The 23,498-nt window shown below is 37.5% G+C and overlaps 1 protein-coding gene across 2 annotated transcripts in view; it reads left to right on the forward strand.

The window, feature by feature from the left end:
- Positions 1 to 276: 276 nt before the first annotated feature.
- The window catches only part of Eip93F (Ecdysone-induced protein 93F), a 72,299-nt gene continuing 49,077 nt past the window's right edge, over positions 277 to 23,498 (forward strand). The window contains exons 1-2 of one of the 2 annotated variants that reach the window (XM_070286955.1): positions 277 to 509; positions 13,979 to 14,133. In XM_070286955.1, the coding sequence (XP_070143056.1) occupies positions 14,040 to 14,133 (94 nt within the window). In that variant the 5' untranslated portion in view covers positions 277 to 509; positions 13,979 to 14,039. The remainder of the gene's footprint in view (positions 510 to 13,978; positions 14,134 to 23,498) is intronic. The other variant, XM_017165043.3, reaches the window with a different exon arrangement.

Consider the following 23,498-nt stretch of genomic DNA (forward strand, 5'->3'; position numbering starts at 1 on the left):
TTTAATAAATTTTCATAAGTAATATGTACATTCGAACTTATACCAAATAAATCCTCCCAAATGAACTTTCATAAGGTAGACTAATTTTTGCTTATGCCTAATGAGTTTTTAAAAGCTTATTCATTATAGTTCATATTACTGACCACTCACTATATTTTCCCCACAACAAAAAAACAAAAACAACGAGCAGCCAGAAGCCGAGGAAAAACATTTTACGTGCGTTTTTCTTATGACAACAAATTTTTTAGTTGACACACGCAAGGAAAAAAAACAAAATGCGACACTGAATTTATACAAAAATTGCTGAAAATGTATGCAAAAGTGCTGTGACAACCACAAATAACCGTAATAGTAAAAAGAGCTTAACAAAAAACAAGTAAAACGCCAAATAACTATAAACAAAGTCCAAGTTTTTTATCATATGTATGTCAGCGAGACAAAAACCAAAAACAGCCATAAAATATTTACCTAAATGAGTTTGTAAATATTGGGACAGTTCGAAAAGAAAAGTGAGTACAAAAATAAAGCACAAATTTATTATTAATTTTAACACCATATCAGACCGAAGGAAAATGTGTAAAAAAAAATTCAAATTCATGACTCGCAGTTTGCGTGAATGACACGTACATTATTCGGTTTCTTTTGTGAGTAAAATTAATGTAATTAAATTATTTTCGATGTCGTTATATTATTTTTAACCATTTATATTAAGAGCTGACTGTTTTATTTTATTCCTATTTTTAATATGTAAATATTTAATAATTCACTGAAGTAGATAACTTATTCATGTAGTTATCTTGCTCTTAAAAGTCAACTGTATAAAGATAATAGTATTTTTAGATGAATTCTAGGAATCCCCTAACTTTATGCGTTGATTACAAATATAATTTCATATATATATGTCGTTGTAAGTTCTCTCTGAGGCTAAGAATTTTTCATCTGTTTTGGGATGGGTTCTGCTGAATAAATTGATGACTCTGAATGGGTATGATTCATCTTGAACGATTGCACTGATTTGATCAGCTCGGATCGTGTTTTTTGCTTAGAAAAAATGGCATGTGACTATCCGAGAATTCGGTTACAAAATGCAATGATGAATACAAGAAATCTAAGATTATATTTTATTATTAAAATATAATTTTTAAATGAATTCAAAGGCCATATTACCATAGATGAAACTCTTTAACGATTTGTAAATCCACATTCCCTTCAAATTAAAATATAAACCTTGCTATAATTGTACAATTTATAGCCTTAGATTTATTTTTCATTCAACTTAATTCTCTAAATTTAATTCCTAAAGAAAATCTACAGAATTTTCCATTGGTGCCAGAGAACAACACCAAAGCATTTGGAAGCCCAACAAGTGCCTTTCATGGCACACCTCCCCTTTCATCACGATGTGCCATATTTGCTTTCACAAACACTCATTCAGACACTCACCCACACAACCACGATGGGATGGCCACAATGGGCTTTCCTTTATGAGACACAAAAAACGGAATTCACGGAAATCTTAACAGGCAATTAATGCGCAAATATAAATGTCAACTCGAAATTTATTGAATTTGAATGCATTCAAAACAAAAAATAGAACAATTAAATGAAATGAAAGAGAAGGAGAAGGAGACAACTAAAGTGGAAGCGAATTAAATGCTAGAGAATAATAATAAAAATTTCTAATTAATGCGCTTCTAATTTCAAGTTGACAGACGGAAAACGCTGCCTCTGATGCTTTTATTGTTTCTATATATTTTTCACCAAGTGCTACTCTCTTTGTGCACAATTGCATTTGATTTCGAATAATTCATTTTGCGGCGATTTATGACACAGTCCCGCTGTCGCTGCCGCATAGACGCAAAAAAATAAGACAATGAATCAGACGATATATATATATATATAGTTACATATACAGACTGAAGTCTGACATCCACGCCCACGCGTGCAATTTTCTTTTCACTCGCCACGAGACCAGCCGTTGTCCTTGAGGCTTTTCCGCATTTCCCGACAACTTTTGCAGCTTTAAATTGCGCCAGCAATCAGCGGCGACATCCCCGAGATGGATTGAAATTTAATTTCATGTTCTCAAATTGATTTGTGCGAAACCCCCGTTTCCCCAGAGCCAAGGCCCATTAGTCATCCCCACATCTGGGTGGAAGAGGGGTGAGGAGGGAAAAGCTGCCAGGATTAGCATTAGACTGGAGAGTGCCACAGGCAACATGCAACAAACAATCATCCGACGAAGGCTGCACTCGGAGAAAATTAAATTGTTTTAAGGATATAAAAAGGAGAAAACAGATATACAAATATGAAATTAACTAAAACATCTCAATTTTTAAGGTATTTAAATTAATGTATCATTTTTTGTAATTGTTTAGTTTTTAACTTGAATCAATTGTTAGGCAGGAGGAGGTATAAGTTAGGAGGAGCTTAAATTCCTCTTCGCTCAGTGCAGTCTGTCACTTTGTAGTTGTATGTGTGTGTCTTTGCTGCACGTAAGAAACGAGTTATTGGAACAGGTTCATGACCTTGACCATCAACACAAGGCAGCAGCAGCAGCAGCAGCCGCAACAACAACAACAGCAGCAGCAACATTGGCGGCACAACGGCAATTGCAACATCTCTGGCCGGCGCTGCATTGGCCTCCTCCTAGGCCAGACAAAAGGAAGCGGCTGTTGCCGCTGTGGTTGCATCTGCATTTGCATTTGCCATTGTTTGCCTCGTATTGGATTAGATGTTGCAACAACGACACCACCGGCAGCAGCAGCGGCAGCAACAAGTTGCCGCCACTCCGGGAAGTCGGGCAGTAGTCGCCATGTATTTATCGTCCAACCAGGGAGTGACTCATACTCCGCAGGGCCGGGCCTTGGGTTAAGGGTTAGACCTGGACCCTTGGGTAGCCGTGATTCATTTGCTGATAGGTAAATTGGCTTGCTTTTCCGGGTATAGGCAAAAAATTAAATAAGCAAAAAATGGTACATAGATTATGAATAAATTGAAGCTAAATAAATTAAGGATTTTAAAGTTTGAAATGTAACTACTTAGGCTTAAGTTGAATTTAAATAAAAATTAATAAAAGAAGTGTATAAATGTTTTACTTAAATATAATAACGTATTAATATATTTTTAAACCTACAACTTAATTTCAAAGTTAGTTAGGTATAAATTATTTTTAAAAATGTATTGTAGGTCTTAACCAGAATTTACTTTGTTTTTTCCAAGATTATTGTGAGATTTATAATGGCAAACCACCAATATTTTTATGGAAAAACTAACTTTGTATGGGTCATATTATTAATTTACTATTAGTATACCCTTGTAGGTTAATATAATTTTAATAAGAAGTTTGCAAAGCAGTGAAGGAGTCATTTCCGACCCCATTTTCAGGCATTCCTAACAGAACTTGATGCATTTTCAACCTAGTTATGATGTTTTTAAACTTTGATTATCGTTTAAATTTATGGATAAATATCTATTTAAATAATTATAATATTTCCTATATTCTAGAAAGGTTTTATGATTTCATTCAGTGAATTTTTGACTGCAAGGGTATACAAATTACGACTTCCCAAAGATACATAGCTGCATTTCTTGTTATACCCTTGCAGGGTATTATAATTTCAGTCAGAAGTTTGCAACGCAGTGAAGGAGACGTTTCCGACCCTATAAACCATATATATTCTTGATCAGCATCAACAGGGGAATCTTTCTAGATATGTGAGGAAGAAATCGATTTTTTGGCCATTTTTGCAAAATTTTATAAGGGGTAACATCATTAAAATTAGCAAAAATTTTGATTTCCTAAAATTTTAAATTTGGTATGCATTTTTTTTAAATTAATAAAAACTAACACAAAACTGCTTTCCGAATCGAAATTAATGCATTTTTGGCATAGTTATGATATATTTTAATTGTTACCTGCAAGGGTATACAAATTACGACTTCCCGAAGTTAGCTGCATTTCTTGTTTGTATTTAAAATAAAATAAAAACAGACAATATTAACAAATTACACAACATATTATGCAATTAAATTTTACAAAAAGAGTGTAAACATATCGGCAGAGAAATAATAGTTGTCATACATTATGGTTTTGTTGGTTTTTTCGCCTAAGGTGTTTACAAAATCAGCTGAGCAAATATTTGTATATTTTCCGGTTTTAATTTACTCTAAAGGAAATTGTGCTTGATAATTTGATAATAAGACCATAACAAGATACAAAAATTTATAATTATGAAAAAGGAATTTCCTTATGATTAACATAAATATTATTAAGGATTACATAAATATTTAGCTTTGCAAATTAAAACTTGTACAGATTTTTCCAGGCAGGAAATCTCACACAAAATGGTTTACAATAAAATCCGGCAAAGCTTAGTTGGATTTCAGTATTACCCCGGGAAAAGCCATGAAAAAAAAATAAACTGTTGCGCTGCTTGAAAACTGGAGAAGGTGGGTGTTTTGGGTGTGCTCCCTGAATTGGGAGGCTTGAGGATTTTTTTGTTGCTTATTTTTTCGTTTTTCACTTCTTTCTCGCAGTTTTTTTCCAGCTCCTTTTGCGCCACTATATAGTTCGGGGGGTGTTGTTGTTGGTGGGCGGTGGGTGGTGCTGTGGGGTGGCTAGGCCATTGGAAGTACACTGGAAGTATAGTACATAAGCAAGTGCAACAGGCAGTTGTTGTTTTAGCTGGCCGAGGAGATTGGGTTTTTCTCGGGCTTCTTTTCACATAGAAGGCGTGTCCGGAATCCGGATTGGGAAAATACGAAAAAAAAGAAGATGGGGGGACTGGCTAAAAAAATGTTTTTAATTTAACTTTGGCCATAGTGTCACCTTATCTCCCTTCTACTTGCTAGGTAGGCAACAGGTGGCGGCCATAATACAATGGTGGCTTTTGTGTCCAATATTCCTTCCTCGTTCCGCATTTAACTCAAAAGTTTAAGCGGCCAAGTCGACCTTAATAGAGCCAATTGTGAGGCATTTGGCATTCCGCGCATTGTTGTCCGAAAACAAAATCGATATTTTCCATATGCATAAGCACAATTGAACAAACAATTTTAGGCGTCAGCAATGCCAAACTGCCACACTGCCACACAGCCATATATTGTCCTTGAGCTTATCACCTTTTCAGCACAAAACCAACAACGAAATAAATTCCAACACACAAAAACTAGTCAGCCAGCCAGCAATATTCGCAAATATCAATTCACCTGTTCTCACACAAAAAAAGAGAATTTAAAACACAAACGCCGGACAAATATTTTTGTATTAATACTTACCATACAAGTTTTTACTTGGGCTTCAGAGTTTTTTGTATATTTTTATAATTCTATTCTTTGTTGCATCGAAACACAAATGATTTTTCTTTATTTATTTTTAAAAACCATAGTTTGTCTATGAAAAGCTTTGTATTTTGTATATTCTTTAGCTTCAGTATGGTTAATTTTTGATAGGGGGTTATCTTAATTAATTTTTTAATTGAAAGAGGATTTAAAAAAGGCTTAAAAAAGTAAAGGATATCCATGTTTTGTTTTGGCTTCAGAGCTGAAATTTATGCAGTTTTGAGTAGGATATATTTATATATAATAAATGGAAAACACTAACATTTAAAAAATTATTTAATATTTATAGATTATAGATTTTATTTGCTGTATTTAAAACTAAATTGTTTAAATGTATCTTAAAGACTAATCTTGAAAAAGGATTGTATTTATAAGACCACACAAATTGTTTATCAGACGACAAGGTTGAATATTTATATTCGTTTAAATTGCTTTTATTAGTATTAAATTTTCTTAAATTCTAAACCATTTCTTAAAGGTTCTAATTTGTTTTTAACATTGTTAATCACTCTAATTTCCATTGTATCTAACATTAAAACTCTAAAATTGTCGTTCGATGTCGCAACAATTAAATTCATAGAGCCCGCGCTCAACTCTGCCGCTTTTCCACCGCTTACAAATAGTTTCAATTGTGGCTGAATTTTGACGATACTCACACAGATACTCACCCATACACACCAACACATAGTGTTATAAAGATAGACAGAGAGAGCAACACGCACGGCCACTTGTATTGACGTTTCGTTGGCGACAATTGATTTTTGTTACGTTTTCGTTTATTTTCATTCCGCCATCGCTGTTTTTTTGTTTTCTGCAGTTTTTTCAGCAATTTAGTTCGTTTGCTTTCTGGCTTCGTTATTTAAACAACTGCTGAAAAAAATACATATTTTTCTATTTCTTCTCCAGCCCCCCGCTATCTTCCCTCCCGCGCACCGCCTTTCTTTGTGGAGGCCACACACGCGCTGCACTTTGCTGCAACGTTCATAATTCTTCTTCTATTTTTTGAGCTTTTTGTTTTTCTCATTTTTTTGTGACATTTTTTTGTTTTGGTTTTTTCTTGTTTTTTTTTTGCGAATTGCTTGGAAAACTTTCTGGCCGCTTTGTCGGCTCTCGACTCAATTTCGTCTTATCTAATTTTGGTTTCTATTTCTTTTTCTTCTTTGGCTTACAACAAAAATTGAGTCACTGTGAAAAAAAGGTTAGAACTATAAGGGATTCTATTAAATAATATATATTTTTAAGGTATTTTAATTAAATTTTAGAGTGTTTTGATTTTGAATTAAGGCATTTTTCTTAAAATAATTTGTATTATTGAAAAAACGAGGCTCTGGAAGAAGCTTATAATTTTTGCTTAATTTCATTTAGCAGTTTTGTCATTTCATTTTCGTTTTTTCAACAAATGTTTTTTTTTTTATAATTTTTTTTTTAAATAAATAAAATAGATATTTAAAGCCAGAACTACACATTTTCTCCTTGTGCAGTTTTCCTTTTCTCTATCTTTTTTTTTTGCGAATGTTTTTTTCATTTTTGTTTATTTTTGTGTCGAAATCAGGGCAAATTCATCATCATCAACAACATCGTTGCCTTGTTGTTCTTTTTTTTTTTTTGTGTAACAAAGATAAGGTTTTTTTTTGCCGGCGAACGAGCGAATTTCGCTATGGTTGTTGTTGCTGCCGCCTTTTATTCTTTATGTAATTCGTGGCGAGGGGTTTGGGGGATCGGACATTTTCGTGTTTGTCGAGTTAATCATTTCGGGCGAAATTTGATAATTTGAAGGTGACCTCAATTTGTAAGCGGCGCTGCAGTCGCGAACCGAGCCCCAAAGACTTTTTCGCAATTGATAAGGCAAAAAGAGAGCAGAGCAGAGGAGCGATGCAACCGAAGGAGGGAAAAGCTAAAGCCACTAAAGTAATACAACTATAATCAGGCATAAAAATAGAGGCAGCATTAATCATAAGAGAGGAATTCAATATAATTATTATATTTAAAAGATGATTCAAGGAAAGTCGAGGGTGAAGCATTAATTTTAATATTTTGTAATAAGTTAAACACTAAACTTTAAATAAAATTATAAATACGAATTAATCAAAATATTAGTATATTGCATAAAATCTATTTAAAAACCAAGAATAATATAATTTAAAATAATTCATAATCATATTAAGATTTATTGCAGGCTAGATCAGATCGACTGGTGCTTTTTTTTTTTAATTTTTAGCAATTTAAAGCTTCCGAAACGTGTCAATTTTTCAGACATTATTCATATTTTTTTTGAGTTTATATTATTTACTTTTTAAGTTAAAGAAATATAGCCTAAAGGTGCTACAGAAATATAAGAGTAAAATCCTATAAAAAAGTAATAGCAACTAAATAAAATCGGGAAAACCCCTCACCATTTTATTAAATGCAAAATAGCAATTTCAGTACAAGCAGCAAATTTATGAATTTATATATATAAACACTAATATGATGATGCATTTGGCCCGCTCACATATTTATGAAAAAAGTGCATTTCCATTCACATTTAGCGAAGAAGCAGGAAGGTTACTGTTCCTGTTCCTGTACCTGTAGCCTGAGGGCGGGGCGCCAAAGAAGTCATAGCATATATCTCCAGGCAGTTTTAATAAAACCCGAAACTGACATCATAAAACAAGCAGCACATATGACACTCGACGTGGCACAGGTCGTATACGTAATGCCAGCATCGAGGGTGGTGCCGGTGGTGTTTAGGTGTGCTGGTGTTGGTAAACACAAGCAGCCACACCCATGACACACACACATAGACAAAGCAACAAGTCGTTGTACCCAAATATATAGTGAAAAAAAAGAAAAAAAAAAGAAGGAAGGAAGGGTGGTGGCAAAAACCAAACTAAATAAAATGAAAACCAAGACAGAGCTCCACCGAGGGAGGAGGGAGGTTTCGGCAAAAAGGAAAAGGGGTTGAGTTTGGGGTTGTTTCTGCCACCTGAAGAGCCCACTCCAGAGCCATCCAATGGCAGCAGCAGCAGTAGCAGCCAAAAAACAAGCAAAGTCAATGCAAAAAATAAAGTTCCTGGGGTTGTGTGGGGTTTCGTTCGTTTCAAAACCCCCGTCGGGTTCCGGGGAAATGGAAAATGGCATTGGTAGGTAGGTAGCTGCTACCTCCTGTTGCGCATATTGCAACGAAAAAGTTTCGTAACGTTATTTTCACATTTCCTGCAGATTGTAACGGGGAACGAGGAGCCGGCAGATAGTGTCGCTGCTTCAGCTGCTTTTGCTGCTGCCAAAATGCTCAACAAAACATGTCGAAAATGTGCCACATGCCAGCAGCAGCAGCTCCTGTTGCTCCTCTCTGCTCAGCTGCATGCAACAGTTATGTACATGGGACAATGGTACCTATACAGACTCAGACACAGATACTCAGACACAGAGATACCTACAATGCCGGCAGCCAAATAAGAGTAGTGCCATACAAATGCAACGACAACAAAAACACATTTCGACATGGCACATTTAGCATCCTTGAGCGGCATTTAACTTCATTTCAGCCACAGAGAAGAGACCAGGATGCGACTTTGTGCAGGGGTTGGGTGTATTGTAGGGAGGCTGCTGTTGCTCCTGTTGCCCCTTGGGGGAATTGTTTTTGCTGCTCCTACAGCCTTTGATAAGTTCATTATTTGATTTAAGAACATCAACCGTTTAGGCCATCAATGTCATTGAGAAAACTTTGCCAGGAAATTAAGTTTTTGGGCAGTTTGGTCAACAAAACGAGTCTCTTCCAACTTTCATCTTTGATAATTCAAGTAAAGGTGTCCCAAAACTGTGTAAGGAAATTCAGTTTTCGACTGTTGCCAAGGCACACCATTGAGGTCAAGAGCAATCTGCCCATATGGACAATAAATCAGCCAATGGATAATGGCCAAGACGCCCGGGCGCAGGCCAAGTTAGCCAAGAGCAAGTCCAATGGCAAGTCTTGGCACAAGCACACCGCCTCTAAACTTGTCTTTCCTTGGCTTTATATTTGTATTTTTTTTTTTCGTGTTTTCTTGGCTGGCTTGTTTCGTCGTGTATTTTTTGTTCGTTTTTTCGTTTTCTTGGTTTGTAGGTGAGCTGGGCCATGAACGTAGTAAGGCTCGACCTTAGTAACCAGGCTCGGAGCTGGCCGCAGATCGCAGATCAACGTTAGAAATGGAAATGCGCTTGACTGCATACAATGGCCGCAGCAGCCACTGCGAATGTGTGTTACTGTAACTGAGCTAAGAGCGGCAGCCTCAGCTTCAGCCTGTTGGCCAAGTTACTTGGCCAGTTAAGTAACCAACCAGCGAACAACGAGCAGGCAGCAACAACAACTTGACTTTGGTTTCGTTTTCGATCTTCCTGTCATTGTGTTGTTGTTGTTGGTGGTGGCGCGTGCTCATCTTGCCTCAGTTAGTTGATGTTGCACTTGCAGTTGCACACGCCCGCAGCAACTGGCAACAGGTGAGAGTTGTCATGACAAATAATGGCTAATGATCTCTAATCAGCAGATGTCAGCGCCACAGGGTCAGCGGATATCTCAAAGGCAGATGAAGAAGATCTAGCTAAAAGGCAAGCGTAAATAAATATTACTCATACGACATGGTGGCCGAAATAGAAGAAAAATGAGCTTTGAATAAAAGTAGTAGTATTTATTAACTCAAATATAAAAAATCCAATCAATTAATTGTAGTTGTTCGCTAAGAAAATTGTTATTAAAATATTTTAAGCCCTCTTAAATTTATTTTAGCAGGAAGTTAGATCTTCAAAAAAAATACTCCTAACTTTATTTCACGCCCAATGAATAAATTACTACATTAACACATGTAATGGAGACCTTCAGAAAAATAAAAGCAAGTATTCTTAGAACACATTCCTTTGCTTAAAATATTCTAATATATTTTAAAAGCTTCCCCTTAAAACCCAACGAGCTTCCTCGTGTTTTTTTGTGTTTGCACACTGCTTAACATATTATTCCCATTCAAATTTATCGGAATTAACATATTTGCACAATTTAAAGCACTTTAATTAGCGCAATTTACAATGCGAGAGACGGACGAAGGTCGATCACAATATCTCAATAAAAAGATCATGCAATCCAGGCGCCATGGAAATCCATAAACAAATTTTCTAGAAAGTAAATCTTTAATAATTAATAAAATTATGAGAACACTTTGGGGGCGAAACAAAAAAAAAAAACAGAGTAAAGTGAATTGTAAGTGATTATTTCCGCCTTTTGCCAGGCGGACGCAAAAAACGATAAATTAGTTATAAATGCATTGATCGAATATGAATATGAATATGAATTGCAAACGGAGTGAGTGTAAATAATGGCCATGCAAATTGAGTATTTAGAATAACAAAAAGCGGGAGATTTATATTAGCAATTGGAACAATGCAAAAATGCATACTACACTCGTTTTAAAATCGATTTTCAAGGCCTTAACATTGGCCACTATTTGTGTACTGAAATTCGGTACAAAAAGCACTTCAACTTCAACTTAAACTTAAACTTTGAGCTAATGAGAGTGGCTGAAAACTGGTTAGCTGGCCGAAATGCACTTTGTGCCCAGATCACCGCCATCACAGCCAATTGCAGTCCCAACTGCTAGCCGGGCCAAAACCAATCCAATTGATATTAACTCGTTTCGTTTCGTTTCGTTCTAGGCAGCACATTTTGTGTGATCTGTCGTGGCTCAGAACCTTTGGCCAGCCAATCAATTGCTGCCATTTTTTGTGATTTCGTATTCCATATATTCCGTAGCCACACTCTATATATATTATATATATTGTATACTGTATAGTATGGCTACAAGTTTCTAGCTGGCAGGGCGGCCTTGATATTTTGTTTTATTTATGAAATCAAATGCAGGCGAGCGAGATACAAATACCGAGACCGACAGCCACCAGATACTTGTGGCATTTATTATAAAAAGCTTTCGAGTGAATGAGTTCCTCCCCACCTCTCCAGCTTTTTGTATCTGTAACACATATGTAGAGTTCTCCTCCGTCTGAGATTCCAATTCCTATTCCGATTTCTGATACCGATTCTGATTCTGATTCTAATTCTGTCTCTGATGCGACGGCAGGAAGCCGCAGAGCTCAGAATAAGCATTGACTTTGCATATTCGTGTGTGACAGGTCCAGCTGTATCTACGGATGTGGTTGGGTTTGCCGGGAATGTTTGGCATTTCCTTTGGGGAAAACTTGATTTGGTTTTAATTAGAAAATTACTTAAAATAATACCAAAAAGAAGGCGGTGGGTTGGCCCTAAGAATCGCTCAATCTACCATCTTGTTCTTGCTGGGTTTGAACACGGTGGAAAAATGGGTGTTCTTCTTTATGAGATAACATTCAAAAATATATAATCTATTGAATATTTAATATATTAAAATTCTAAAAAATAGTATAATCTAAAAACTTAATTTAAAATAATTTTTGTATAGGTTTTTCTTACGTTTTCCTTAACATTTAATCCCTGTTAATATTTTTTCTCTGCACCTTTCATTGGCAAATTGCTGGCAGCTTCTTCTGCCGGTTTTTTTTCGTAGCTTCTGATTCAGATTCTGCATCGGCTGGTGCATCATCGGTCGCTGCCGCTGCTGTTGGCCTGGCTTGTTCTTCTTGGTAGGCCGGCAACGTCCATCATAATCAACGTCCATCATCAGTTGGCTGCTGTTCTGCCGCGTGCTCCGTTGACACGCCCACAAAGTGGCTACTGCTCCGCACGCCAACCCAAGCCCAAGCCAACCTGCCGGGCTCTGTTGGGCTTTAACTTGGCTAAGGCTAAGGCCTCGACTTTGACTCTGCCTCTGCCTGTGGCAATGGCAGCTGGAGTAATTTTTCATCAGCGTAAACATCTTGAAAACTCTCTTTGGGCTACCAGTTTTACTATTTCGCAGTAGCAAGTGGCAGCAGCAGCAGCAGCGGCAGCTGCTGGTTGGTCATGTAAGCCAACATCAGCATATCTGCTATCTGATATTAGAATCTCAATTACTTTTTCCACTGCTATTGTAATTTCCTTCAAAGGGGGGAGGCTGGCAAACTGGCCACTGAGCCGGTTTTTTTGGTTTTCGGGTAGGCAAATATCCGTTGAGGTAAACATGAAAATTTAGTGGCTGTCATAGAGATGGCGGATGCAAAGAATAGAGGGAATAGGCTAGGAACTAGGCTGTAGTCTCCCCTCAAATTGCCGCCCATCAGATTTAATCATTTATCGGTGGAAAACAGCCAATTATAGGCTGGGATTTTTCATTCATTTTTCATTGCCCCCGAAAACTAAACCTAAAAAACCCCTTAGTAGTGAACCTGCCTGAAAATTACCCGAAATAGGCTGGCATTATATTCCCTATAAGAGCCAGCGATGAATCTCATTACAGATACACTCCGAGTGGGACTCATTGAGTTAGCCAAACTCATAGCAAAATCCCAAACACGTTTCGCAATTTACGACTGTTTAATAACGAAACAAAACTAATTTAATGCAAAGCGACACAGCAGCGACAACGGCATTTGAATAAATTAATGTAATAGACAGCTTAAACAGTAAGAAATATTGCTATCTACTTGTTCAATTGCAACAGTGAGTTTCGGGATGATAAGGCTGTTGAGATAATATATGAAAAATGCATTTAAAGTTCAAGGAATAATAATATTTCAAAGGGAAAAGTAATTGTATTTTGGAGTTAACTTATAAATGAAATATTTATAAATAAGTTTTCTAATATATTTTAAAATTGCCTAATAAAGTTACAAATTAAAAAGGTAATAAAACTAAAATCTGTGGAACAAGGAAAAGTTTATGTACTTATATTAAAAAGATTATATATTTCAACATTTTGAGCTTGTAAATGGAATATTTATACCCTTGAATGGTACAATAATTTAAGTTAGAAGTTTATTTTCTTTCCTGAAATATTTTAAAATTAATTTTAAAAGTTTATCAAGTTTCTTCCTTGTAAATACCCCAATCAGTCGAATTTCACCTATTTTCCATTTTCACAAGGGTAAAAAAATAAAAGTAAAACAGTAAAGATAATTTATATTGAAAAATAAGCCTGAAATATGGTTTCTCAGACTTTCATTTTAACCCAAACCTATTTCTTTGAAACTCACTGTACTTTGGCAACTAGGAAATATCAAAAACTGGTAGCTGCCCGAATAGTAAAGGCCCCCACAAATACTTGCAAAAAAAAAAAAACCACAAAATACAACAACATCAGCGGCAACTAGAACTGCAACGTAAGCAAAAACAACATACAAACTGGCGGCGGCGGCGGCTTAGCAAGAATGCAACAACAACAACAAAAAATCTAGAAAAATAAATAAATTTTCAGCATATGAAATAATAAGACAGGGAAAACAACAACAAATCTAAAGTGCAACAGGTTTTGTGTGTTTTCGCGATAACCTTGAAACAAAACTCGTTTAATCATTTTGTAGCGTTCGAAAATGCGACAACAAAAACAGCAACAACAAGAATAATAATAATAGCAACAACGATAAATGAAATTTTATATGGCGCATTATAGATTTAATAAATTAACGCTCATTTCCATTGGGGAAACTTTTTTTTTTCGTTGTTCGTTTTTCACTAAACCGATTTTTGTCGCTTCCAGCTAATTCGTGCTTGTTATATTTGCAGGTACAGTTGTCGGTTCTATATACATATTTGTTTATATATATATTGGTTATATCTGCCAAATATGGCTGAATGTTCATTTGCCAGATGTCTGCAGGAGCGTCGGCTCATCAAAAGGGAACTGTTGAAATGGTCCAAGGATATGATGCACATTGTGGGTGAGTCTATTTTTAATAATTTAAATATATATTTAAAGTTTAAAATTAAATTAAATATATGTGAAATAAATGTTAAGAAATTAAAGATTTTTAATGAGGTAGTCGTAGGTTTTTCTAAAAAAATTTAATAGAATTTAAAGCCTTGTTATTGTGTTGCAAGGGGTAATAAAGGGGATTCTAAGCATAAAATATATATTTAAGTAATTATTCTATTTAAAGTATACATTTTAAAAATCTAATTATTTATTTTAAGGTAAAACCCCTTAATTAAATCTCTTGATTTTCACTTTTACTTTACTAAAAACTTTTTATCTCCATTCCAAACGTTTACATTAAACTTCCTTTAAGCCTTCTTTTATCCAATTAAAATCCGTTGAAAGCTGAATATTTTTTGTGTTGTGCCAAAAAGAGCTCTTTCCGATGTAGTAGTATCTATCTATCGGTATATAAAACCCTACCCTACCCCACCTTAACCCCATCTTCCATATTAGCACCGCAAATGGGATTTGGTCCTTGCAAATGGCAAATGAAGCAATCCAACTCGGGTCTTTGCCTCCACCAGAAATTGACTTTAGCCAGAGAAACCTAATCAGTATAGACGCCATATGTCTGAACTAAAGGTATAAAAAAACACCTCGAAAAAAATGTGAGTCTGGCCGAGGAAAAATTAACATAAATTGCTGTGACTATGCTGCGTGTGGTTATCCTTTTGGATACATATATATATTTCTTCGGCTCCTGCTACGGTTTCGGCCTTATCCTTTTGCCTGAAAACACTCATTTCGGTTTTTGAGCACGTTTAGCACCAGGAGCGGACCCACAGGACCCACACTCCCACATTAAAATGTTAAATGCCCTTTGTTGCTGTGAAAGGCGTTGAGGAGGAGGAGGTGGGCGGACTGTGTACATACATATAAAAGCCGCCTAGCCATGTACAAATATACTGTAAATATATATATGTAAGTACGGTTCTTTTTTTTTTCCTGACGCTGGCACACACAAACACATCGTCGTCTTTCGTCCTTGCGTCCCTGTCTCGTGCACTCAATTACTTCCTCAATGCGCTCCATAATGCTTATCGTCCTTGTTTCTAGTTGACATTCCCACACAAACACACACAGACACTAGGGGAGAGGTGGCGAGGCACCGCTTCCAGTGGTTACGTTACCCTCCTCCCCCAGAAGGAAAACCCTTAGCACATTTTTCCAGCGACAATTTCTGCTCGGCTCCACGAAGCAGCAGCTTCGTGCAGGAGCAGCAGCAAAAATGTGAAGGAAACCAGGATAAAAAAAAAAACAGAAGGAAGGATATACATATACATATATATAGATATAGATACATATATATCTATATGTACGTAAGGTTGTCGGTGTCTGGCTTTTGGGGGAAGCGCTCTCTCTCTCTCTTTTGGGTTTCGGGTTAGTTCCTACAGCTAACTGCAGTGGGTTAAGGATGGGTGGTCCCTGCAGTTTCGTGCCCAAAACAACGAAGTGCTCTGCCGGAGATAACGAAGCGCACTTAAGCACACGCACACATGCGCAGTTTTGGAGGAGGAGGAGGAGGGGGACTGGAGGTTAGGTGGCGCCACCACTATATCCCTACGAAATATATTGCACAATATAAAAATTGCAGACGATGAGTGCCGAATGCGTTTGGCCGCCTCCGTTGCCGAAAGCCGAAAAGGCAGCAGAAGCAAGCAAGGGAAAAGTGAGGAAAACTACTCTGGTTGGGGGAGGGGGGGGTGAAGTGGGTGAACAACAACAACAACAATGGTTGAAATCTAGAGGAAAATCCACCAAACGTACGAAGCCGAGCCGAAGGACGAGCCAACGAGGAGCGAGCATTTCTAGCGAGCTAGCTAGCGTTTTCCTCGCCTGTTTTTGTGGCCGATTTTCGTCGCCAACGAATTTTCCTGCATTTCTTTTTGACGATTTTTTTTTTTAGTCTTTCTCCCTCACCCCCGACTTGCCACCCGGAAAAACGATGCTGATCGAAACTGAAGAGGAAGACAAAGACGATGGTTGGTTGGCCTGGGTCGGGGCTAGGTGTTTTTCAGGGGGTGTTGATAGAAAATCTCGCCTGTTGCTCGAAAAACACAACTCCCCTATTCTACCCATTTTCAACCATTTCCACCCACTCTTCCCCCACTCATTTCCCCAACCAACTGTTGTTGTTAGACGACGACGGCTCATGGCAATGGCTCAATCAGTGAATCAGTGGTGGAGTTTCATTTGATTGTAATGGGAGCCCATCCACTTGTGGATTCAGGTGTGTGTCTTTGTGTGTCTTTGTGCTTGGTGTGCTTGGGTGGCGACCATCTGGATGCCAGACCCCAGCTTTGGCATAAAGGAGATTACACTAACCAAATTATATAAGCTGTAGAAAGGTAATTTTCGATGGGAGGCGGATATGAGGTAAATATGTCTGGGGAATTGGAGGTCTTCTCTACTCGAAATGAATTTTTATTAGGCATCTCTATTTGGGAAGATTGTGGGATATGAGTTTAAGGATATTACCAAATGACCAGACCCAGGCTAAGGTTTTTTTCCAAACATTTTTTTCCAAACATTTAAACCCCCAAAATATATTTGATATGTTTTATTTTCAAGGTTATATGCAGTTTCAGTTATAATCAAGGCGTTTTAATTCTCAAAACATATTTAATAATTTGCATTTGTTAGTTTTAAGTTTCAATTTCGAAGCGAAATCATAATATTTGGTTGGAAAAATCAAAATAAAGTTTTGTAAAGGTTATCTTTACCTAAGATACCATGTTCCCTTAAAGATTTAAACCAGATAAAGCCATTACCTGAAGGCTGAAGGTAATAAAGAACTCTTGCAAATATTTTCCTAAGCTTGTATGTTATTTCCTTACGAAAAAGTTGCCTCTGCAGCAGAAAACAAACCCCAACAGGGATCTAACTTGTTGCATAGCCAGTCGGGGGAGGGGAATCCCATCTGCAGCTCCACTATCCCCCAACCCTAACCATTCTGTTTAGTTTGTTTGCCTGGAAATCTCTTCCCCCCCACTCGGGGTGTAAACATATTAAAAAGCCAAACTTTTGCTTTGCCTTTATTTACGAAAAAAAATGCAAAAAAAAGAAAAAAAAATTAAATAAATAAAAGGAAAAAATCTCGAATATATAAAGAAGAGAAAGAGATGCATTATAATGACTATGGGGAGGAGGGGTGGCCGAAAGCAACAAGCTTCACATATATATATTTTTTTTATTCCTTTTGAAAGGAGGGAGGGGGAAAGAGGATATAGAGAAAGAGAGAGCGAGTGGAAAGTGTATGTGTATTAAGAAGCAGCAGGTGTTGGGCAATATTGTGGGCCATTCCCACACCCCCGCTCAGTGTCTCTCTATGTAGTGGTTGGGTCTCCTTCCTAACCATCTTTTTAGCCATTTTCCCAGCCATTCTTGCCCGCCCGCCCACATTGCCAAACGCATCTTTCGATTACGCCAACAACAAGCAACAATGCAGGAGAAGAAGCAGGAGAGAATAGCGTTGCAGGCGCCGCTGTCGGCGTTGGCTTTTCCATCACCCACCATCCTCCTGTACCCTTCTCGATTTGCCACCCACCGTCTTTGGCTGTAAGAAGGCATTTTTACGCCAGAAGGATGCAACAAGCGGCGAGGACAACGTCGCGTTGCCTTCTGTGTGTGTTTGTGTGTGTGTGTGTACGAGGGAAGGTGGTCTACTGGGGTGGCCCAATCCTGGCCAGCATTTCATGGACTACGCAATAAGCACTCCACCTACTTTTCCAGCAGCAGACGAACTATTTTCCTCCTGTATACCCTGTACTGGGTATGCTGAGCTCAAGGGGATTTTGTCGTAAACGTTATTTTATGAAAAATTAACAATATACTCAGCAAAATATTATATGTTTAAGAAAATGTTAATGAGTTAATTTTTGTAACTAAAACACTCTTCCGAGGAGTTCCATATAAAGCTCTCCCCGTCCATCATATTAAAACCCAAATTTTATCAAAATTAGTTGATAAATTTTATTTTACTTTTTTATTTTATTTATGGATATTTTCTTTAATAATAATAGTGTTTTGTACAGTGTACATTATTTCCACTTTGCTCCCCTTTTTATAATATCCACTCAAGGGTATCCTTATCTTCGATACCCTCCCACCAAACAAGTTTCTCCTATTTTTTTGCGTTTTCGCTTTGCCTTGGCTCTTGTTGAATTTTTTCTGGCGGTTTTTAGGTTACATTTTTACGAGTTTTCTCCACTTCCACTGCCACTTGTTGTTGTTGTTGTTGTTGCGGGACGAGGATGACGCTGCAAGCGCCGAAGGAGTCGCCGGGCGCCATCATCGTCCTTCGTGTGGGGCAGCCAAATTCATAGTGTGTGTGTGTGTGTGTGTGTGTAAGTTTGTGTGTTGTATGGAAGCGCCACAAGTGGGTGAAACACGGTGCGAGTGAGAAACCAATACGGCTAAAGGGAGAGAGCAATAGATAGGGGGGAAGAGGAGGACACACCATAGTTTGGTGCATGCATGCCACTTCCAATCCTCTAGCCCAATTCGGTTCGGTTTTCTGGGCTCTATTCCTGGGTGCACAGAAATTGGAAAATAGATTTTTTGGTTGGTTGCCTTTGGCCGGTTTCTTTCCTTTGCTGGCCGCCACCTCTTTCGTTGGGTTTTCTTTTTTCTGTTTTATTTTTGGGTTTTTATAATTTCTTTTGGATTTTTTTCTGGGTGAGAAAAGAAGGGGGGTAAAAGGTGCACAAGGAGAAAATTCGTTTTTAATTTTTAAAACACAAAGAAAGAATTTAAAATATTTGCAGAAATTTAAAAGGGAATATATTGGAAAAAGGATAATAAGGAAATTTTTAAAGGTTTTTTTATTTGTATTGTTTTTAACACAATATTAAATAGTTGTTTAATATTTTTGTATAATATTTTAAGCAAATTAACAAGGGTTTATCTTTAGAATATTATCAGTATAAGCTTTTTAATAGTTCTTAATGTGTTTCTCTGTTTTTTTTTTTTTTATTATTTTTTTTAAGTATCTAAACAAAACTAATAAAGTTATAAATTTCTATCATTAATTAAACTCAAAAATCACTTCCATCCTATTTTTTCTCCCCGTGTGAGACTTGATGCTGGTCAGCCGGCTCGCCAGGAAGTCAGGAAGCTTGAGGTGGACTTTGGGGTCTCAGCAAGAGCAGGTTGGGGTTTGATTGAGAATTTGCCTGGGTTCAAGGTATGGACAACACCAGGACAATGGGCCCCCTCTTCTATACCACCCCCAAAACCTAAAGCCACCGAGCTGCCCTCGCAAGACGCAGGCCAGAATTTTTTTCCGCTGCACTTTCTTCTCAGAAAAAATGAAGCGGAAGCACGAAAAAGCACAAAGTTAATGCGAAAGTGGGTGGGTGGGTGCTTAAGGATGCGGGGGAGAATCGGCCAAGTTAAGGAGGGGGTTTTTCGGAAAGTTAGCACTGAGAAGGCGGGGTTGGTGCTGGCTGTTCTCAGGGAGCTAAAGGAGGAGCTATGAGGGCGCCAATATGGCGCTAAGGACATTGGGCAAAATGCACTGCAGGAAAAAATTGCACATTATATGTACAGGCTAGTGTGTGTGTGTGTGTGTGTGTGTGTATGGGTGAGGAGAAGGCAAAACAGCAAAGCACACAAAAACAAAATGGTACAAAAAAAAAGGAGGAGAGAACAAAAAAAATATGTAGCTGGGCTATAAGGGGGGGGGGTTGGCTATGGGTGCTTTTTAGGGGGCTGAGACTAGGGGTTGGGGGTGGGAAAATTGGGTGAGCTTCGAGTCTGAGTTTCGAGCAGGAGCAGAAGCAACAGCAGCAGCAGAGTTTCTGCCAACAGCGCTGCCGCCTCGTTATTTTGCTGCTGCATTTGATTTTCGTGCTGAAAAAGTTTCGTGTGCTCGAAAAAAGTTTCGTCGCTTCGTTGACGTCGTCGCCATTGAGTCAGCCACCCACACTACACACCCCCTTCTAGTTGTGTATCTGTGTGTGTGTGCTTGAATGGCATTTGGGAGGCAACTTGGGTTTGGGGTCCTTGCAGCAACATTTGGCTGCACTCGGTTGGCTGTTGGATGGCTCCTTCTCGCAGTTTTTGTGGGTGTATCGGGCATTTTTGTCGAATTTGTTGCTGCTGCTCCTGCTGGTGCTGGTGCTGAGGGAAAACTGTTGGGGGGGAAGGCAGGCAGAGCAGCGTTGACGTCGCCGTCGTTGCTGGCAGCGACTGCACAACTATTTTCCCGTGCATTTGGCGTCGGCATTCGGTTGGCATTGTGCAACAAGTGAGTTTGGCAGCAGCCACCAGGACGAAAGGACACGATTCGATTACGACGAATATTTCGGCAGTATTTGGGCAACCAAAAATAAAATTCTCAAAAAACAACACAAAAGAACCCTTCATAAGCCAATCATTTGATTTGATTTGAAGCAACAGTTGGCGCCAAATCGCGACGCACAAACTGTTGTGTGCTTTTCTGGGCTCTCGCCGCCATCGTGTGTGTGCGTGTGTTTATGTTTTTGTGGAAATTTAATTAAAGACACTGTCCTCCGCGTCACCAACGTCGTTGTCAAGTGCAACGAGATAATTTATGTGTAGGCGTTTAATTAAAGCGATCACACAACCATTTGCATACTGCCAGTCGCCGAAGGGAGGCCAGAGCAGAGAGACACCAGGCTGATAAGTGTGGCATATGTCGGTCGATGCGGTGTGTTAACGCTTAATTGAATTGACTGAATGAAGCAGCGAATTTTCTGCGTTTTTTTTTCGGTTCTAATTGCATGTTCAAGATGTTGCGAGCCCAGCAGGTGAGTTGGTGGGGAAAATTTACGGAAAATTCGATTCGAAGAAACAATCAATAAATTAAATTTAATAAAATTTAGTAGGTAATTAACAAAGTCTAGCAAAATAAAAAATTAGATATCCTAAGCTCTTCTTAAAATAAGTGCCAATCATAAATTTCGAGAAAACAAACTTATTAACGATCAATACAATTTAAACTTGTATCAAAAGTATTCCTTTAATATTGAAATAAATTAATTAAATAAAAGATTTTAATTAATAATTGAATATAAAAATATAATATTTTTTTAAAATAATCGTTTTCTGAAAGTTTTAATACATACAAAACATCCATATAAAACAGAGTTTCCTATATATTTTCCCTTAAAATGTAAACTATACAATTTGCATTCAAAAATAATACCCAAATGTCTATTTTAATTTTAAAAAATAAATCAATTTTAAAATGCAACATAAATATATTTATTAAGTTAAATAAAGAACAAATTAAGAAATATAGCATATTAAAGTATATTTGTTTATTGTATACATTTTCTGTATTTTAATGATATTTTAACATCAAACGCCACTTAAAAACACAACAACTTTACCATCTAAGCCCTATCATATTCTCATAATTAATTTAGTAAGCTTTCGTAAGCAATTTACCCCGAAAACTAACAAGTTAAAATAACAATTTTCAGCAAAACTTACCGAAGGGCAATTGTGTTCACCTAGGAAAATGCCTGTCAACACATATGCAAATCTATTAATTCCCTCAAAAAGTTTCGTTGAAAACTTACAGACCATAAAAGCCATTTATGTAGCAATTTGCACAACAAACGACAGCCAACGAAAAATCCAGGAAACTTGTAAAACTATTAAAGCACCCGAAAAGAATAACAACCTTCCGAGAGAAAGGGGAAAACTTGCAGAACTCGGCTCGTTGACAGATTGTGGGGAAACACTTGGCAGAAACACTTGTAAAATGTGCACAATACCCCCGAAAAAATATGAGAAAACAACTTCAAGACAAGGTGAAGCAGGAATTTGTGAATACAGTGAAAAATATGTAAAGAATTTATATTCTTTGACATCTGGTAAAAAATTAAAGTTATCAGGAGTTATTAGGAGTCCGAAATGCCGATTAGAAAAGTGAAAATTACATAAAAAATCCTCTTTTACATACAAAAATTGTTAAGTTAAAGTATTACACTCAAAGAATATTTTATTTTAATATTTATGTTCATAAAAATTATAATTATTCAAACTTTTTCTAATAAAAAATAACACCAATTAAGTTTTTTGTAAAAGAAAACCCAAGCTATAAGCACTTCCTTCTCTCTCTCTGCATCTTTGTACAAGGATTCTTCCACCAAAACTCCTCTTAAAACTCCCAAAAACAGAAAAGTGAAATAAGAAAAAAAGGAAACCCCAAAAAGCACAGACAAAACCATGTATTGAAGATGGCAAAAGTCAAAAAGGAGCTGCGACGGCGAGGAAGCGGAAAACGCTACTACGACACTGATGACGACGTGGCGCAGACGTTTGTGTTTGACTTTGTAACATCGTTACACAACAACAAACTAGCGCACTTGTTGCATAAGTCGCACACACACACACAGCACAACATACACACCCACACAGGCACAACAAGTGGCAGCATCAACACAACGCACAAAAGTATGCAAAGAAAGCACTTCACACGTTCTAACAACGCAGTCGCCGCAGGGGTTTTGGTGGTGTTTTCGGGGGAATGAGGACTTTTCACTGGCTCATGTATATATTTTGGAGGGGGGTTTGGGGGTTTGGGTTGGGAGTTTTCCGGCTGCTGCGCCACTCGCGGCACTTTCGGCGATTTTCGTCGATTCCCTCGCGTTGGAAACATATACGTTTTGTGTAGAGCAGGAGCAGGAGGAGTTGACGAAGGCTAGGAGGTTTCCTTGCCGGCTTTTCCACCAAACACGCGAAGCAACAGTTGTCATCTGTCGACAACTTGTTGTTTGTTTCGGCTCTCACTCGCCATTTTATGTTTCCCCAAGAAAGCTTCAACAGGTAACGAGGGGAGATAAGTAAGGGCTAATGCTAGGATATTTCTTTAATACAATTTTTAAGAGTTTAGATTTTAGATATTTTATTCACAAAATTAGAAACTGAAAGGGGAAAAAATTTTAATTAAATAAAATATGAACACAGTCTAGAAAACCTTGGCATCTGTACCTGGTTATAGAATATCTTATCTGTAAAACTCTTTAAACCAAAAATTCTTGATATCCCAAGCCTTGAATTAAAGGAAATTCCCCCATTTACGCCCTTAGCTATATAGTAAGCTCTAGAAAAATACCTACAAGAAAATGATTTTACTTTTTTTCAACCCCGAAAAAATCCCCTCTTTTTATTTTATCCCAAAAAAAAAGAAATATGACAACTTCCAGACCAAAAGCAATTTTTTTTCGCCACCTACTCTTTCCCTTTGCTATCACAAAACAAAAAATCTAGGATTTTTCTTGCTTACGGCACTTGTGGCGCTTTCAGCTCCTTTGGTGGCAAATGCTTTTGTGCGGACACTACAAACTGTAC

Source organism: Drosophila kikkawai, chromosome 3R, assembly GCF_030179895.1.
Source record: "Drosophila kikkawai strain 14028-0561.14 chromosome 3R, DkikHiC1v2, whole genome shotgun sequence".
Classification (NCBI taxonomy): domain Eukaryota; kingdom Metazoa; phylum Arthropoda; class Insecta; order Diptera; family Drosophilidae; genus Drosophila; species Drosophila kikkawai.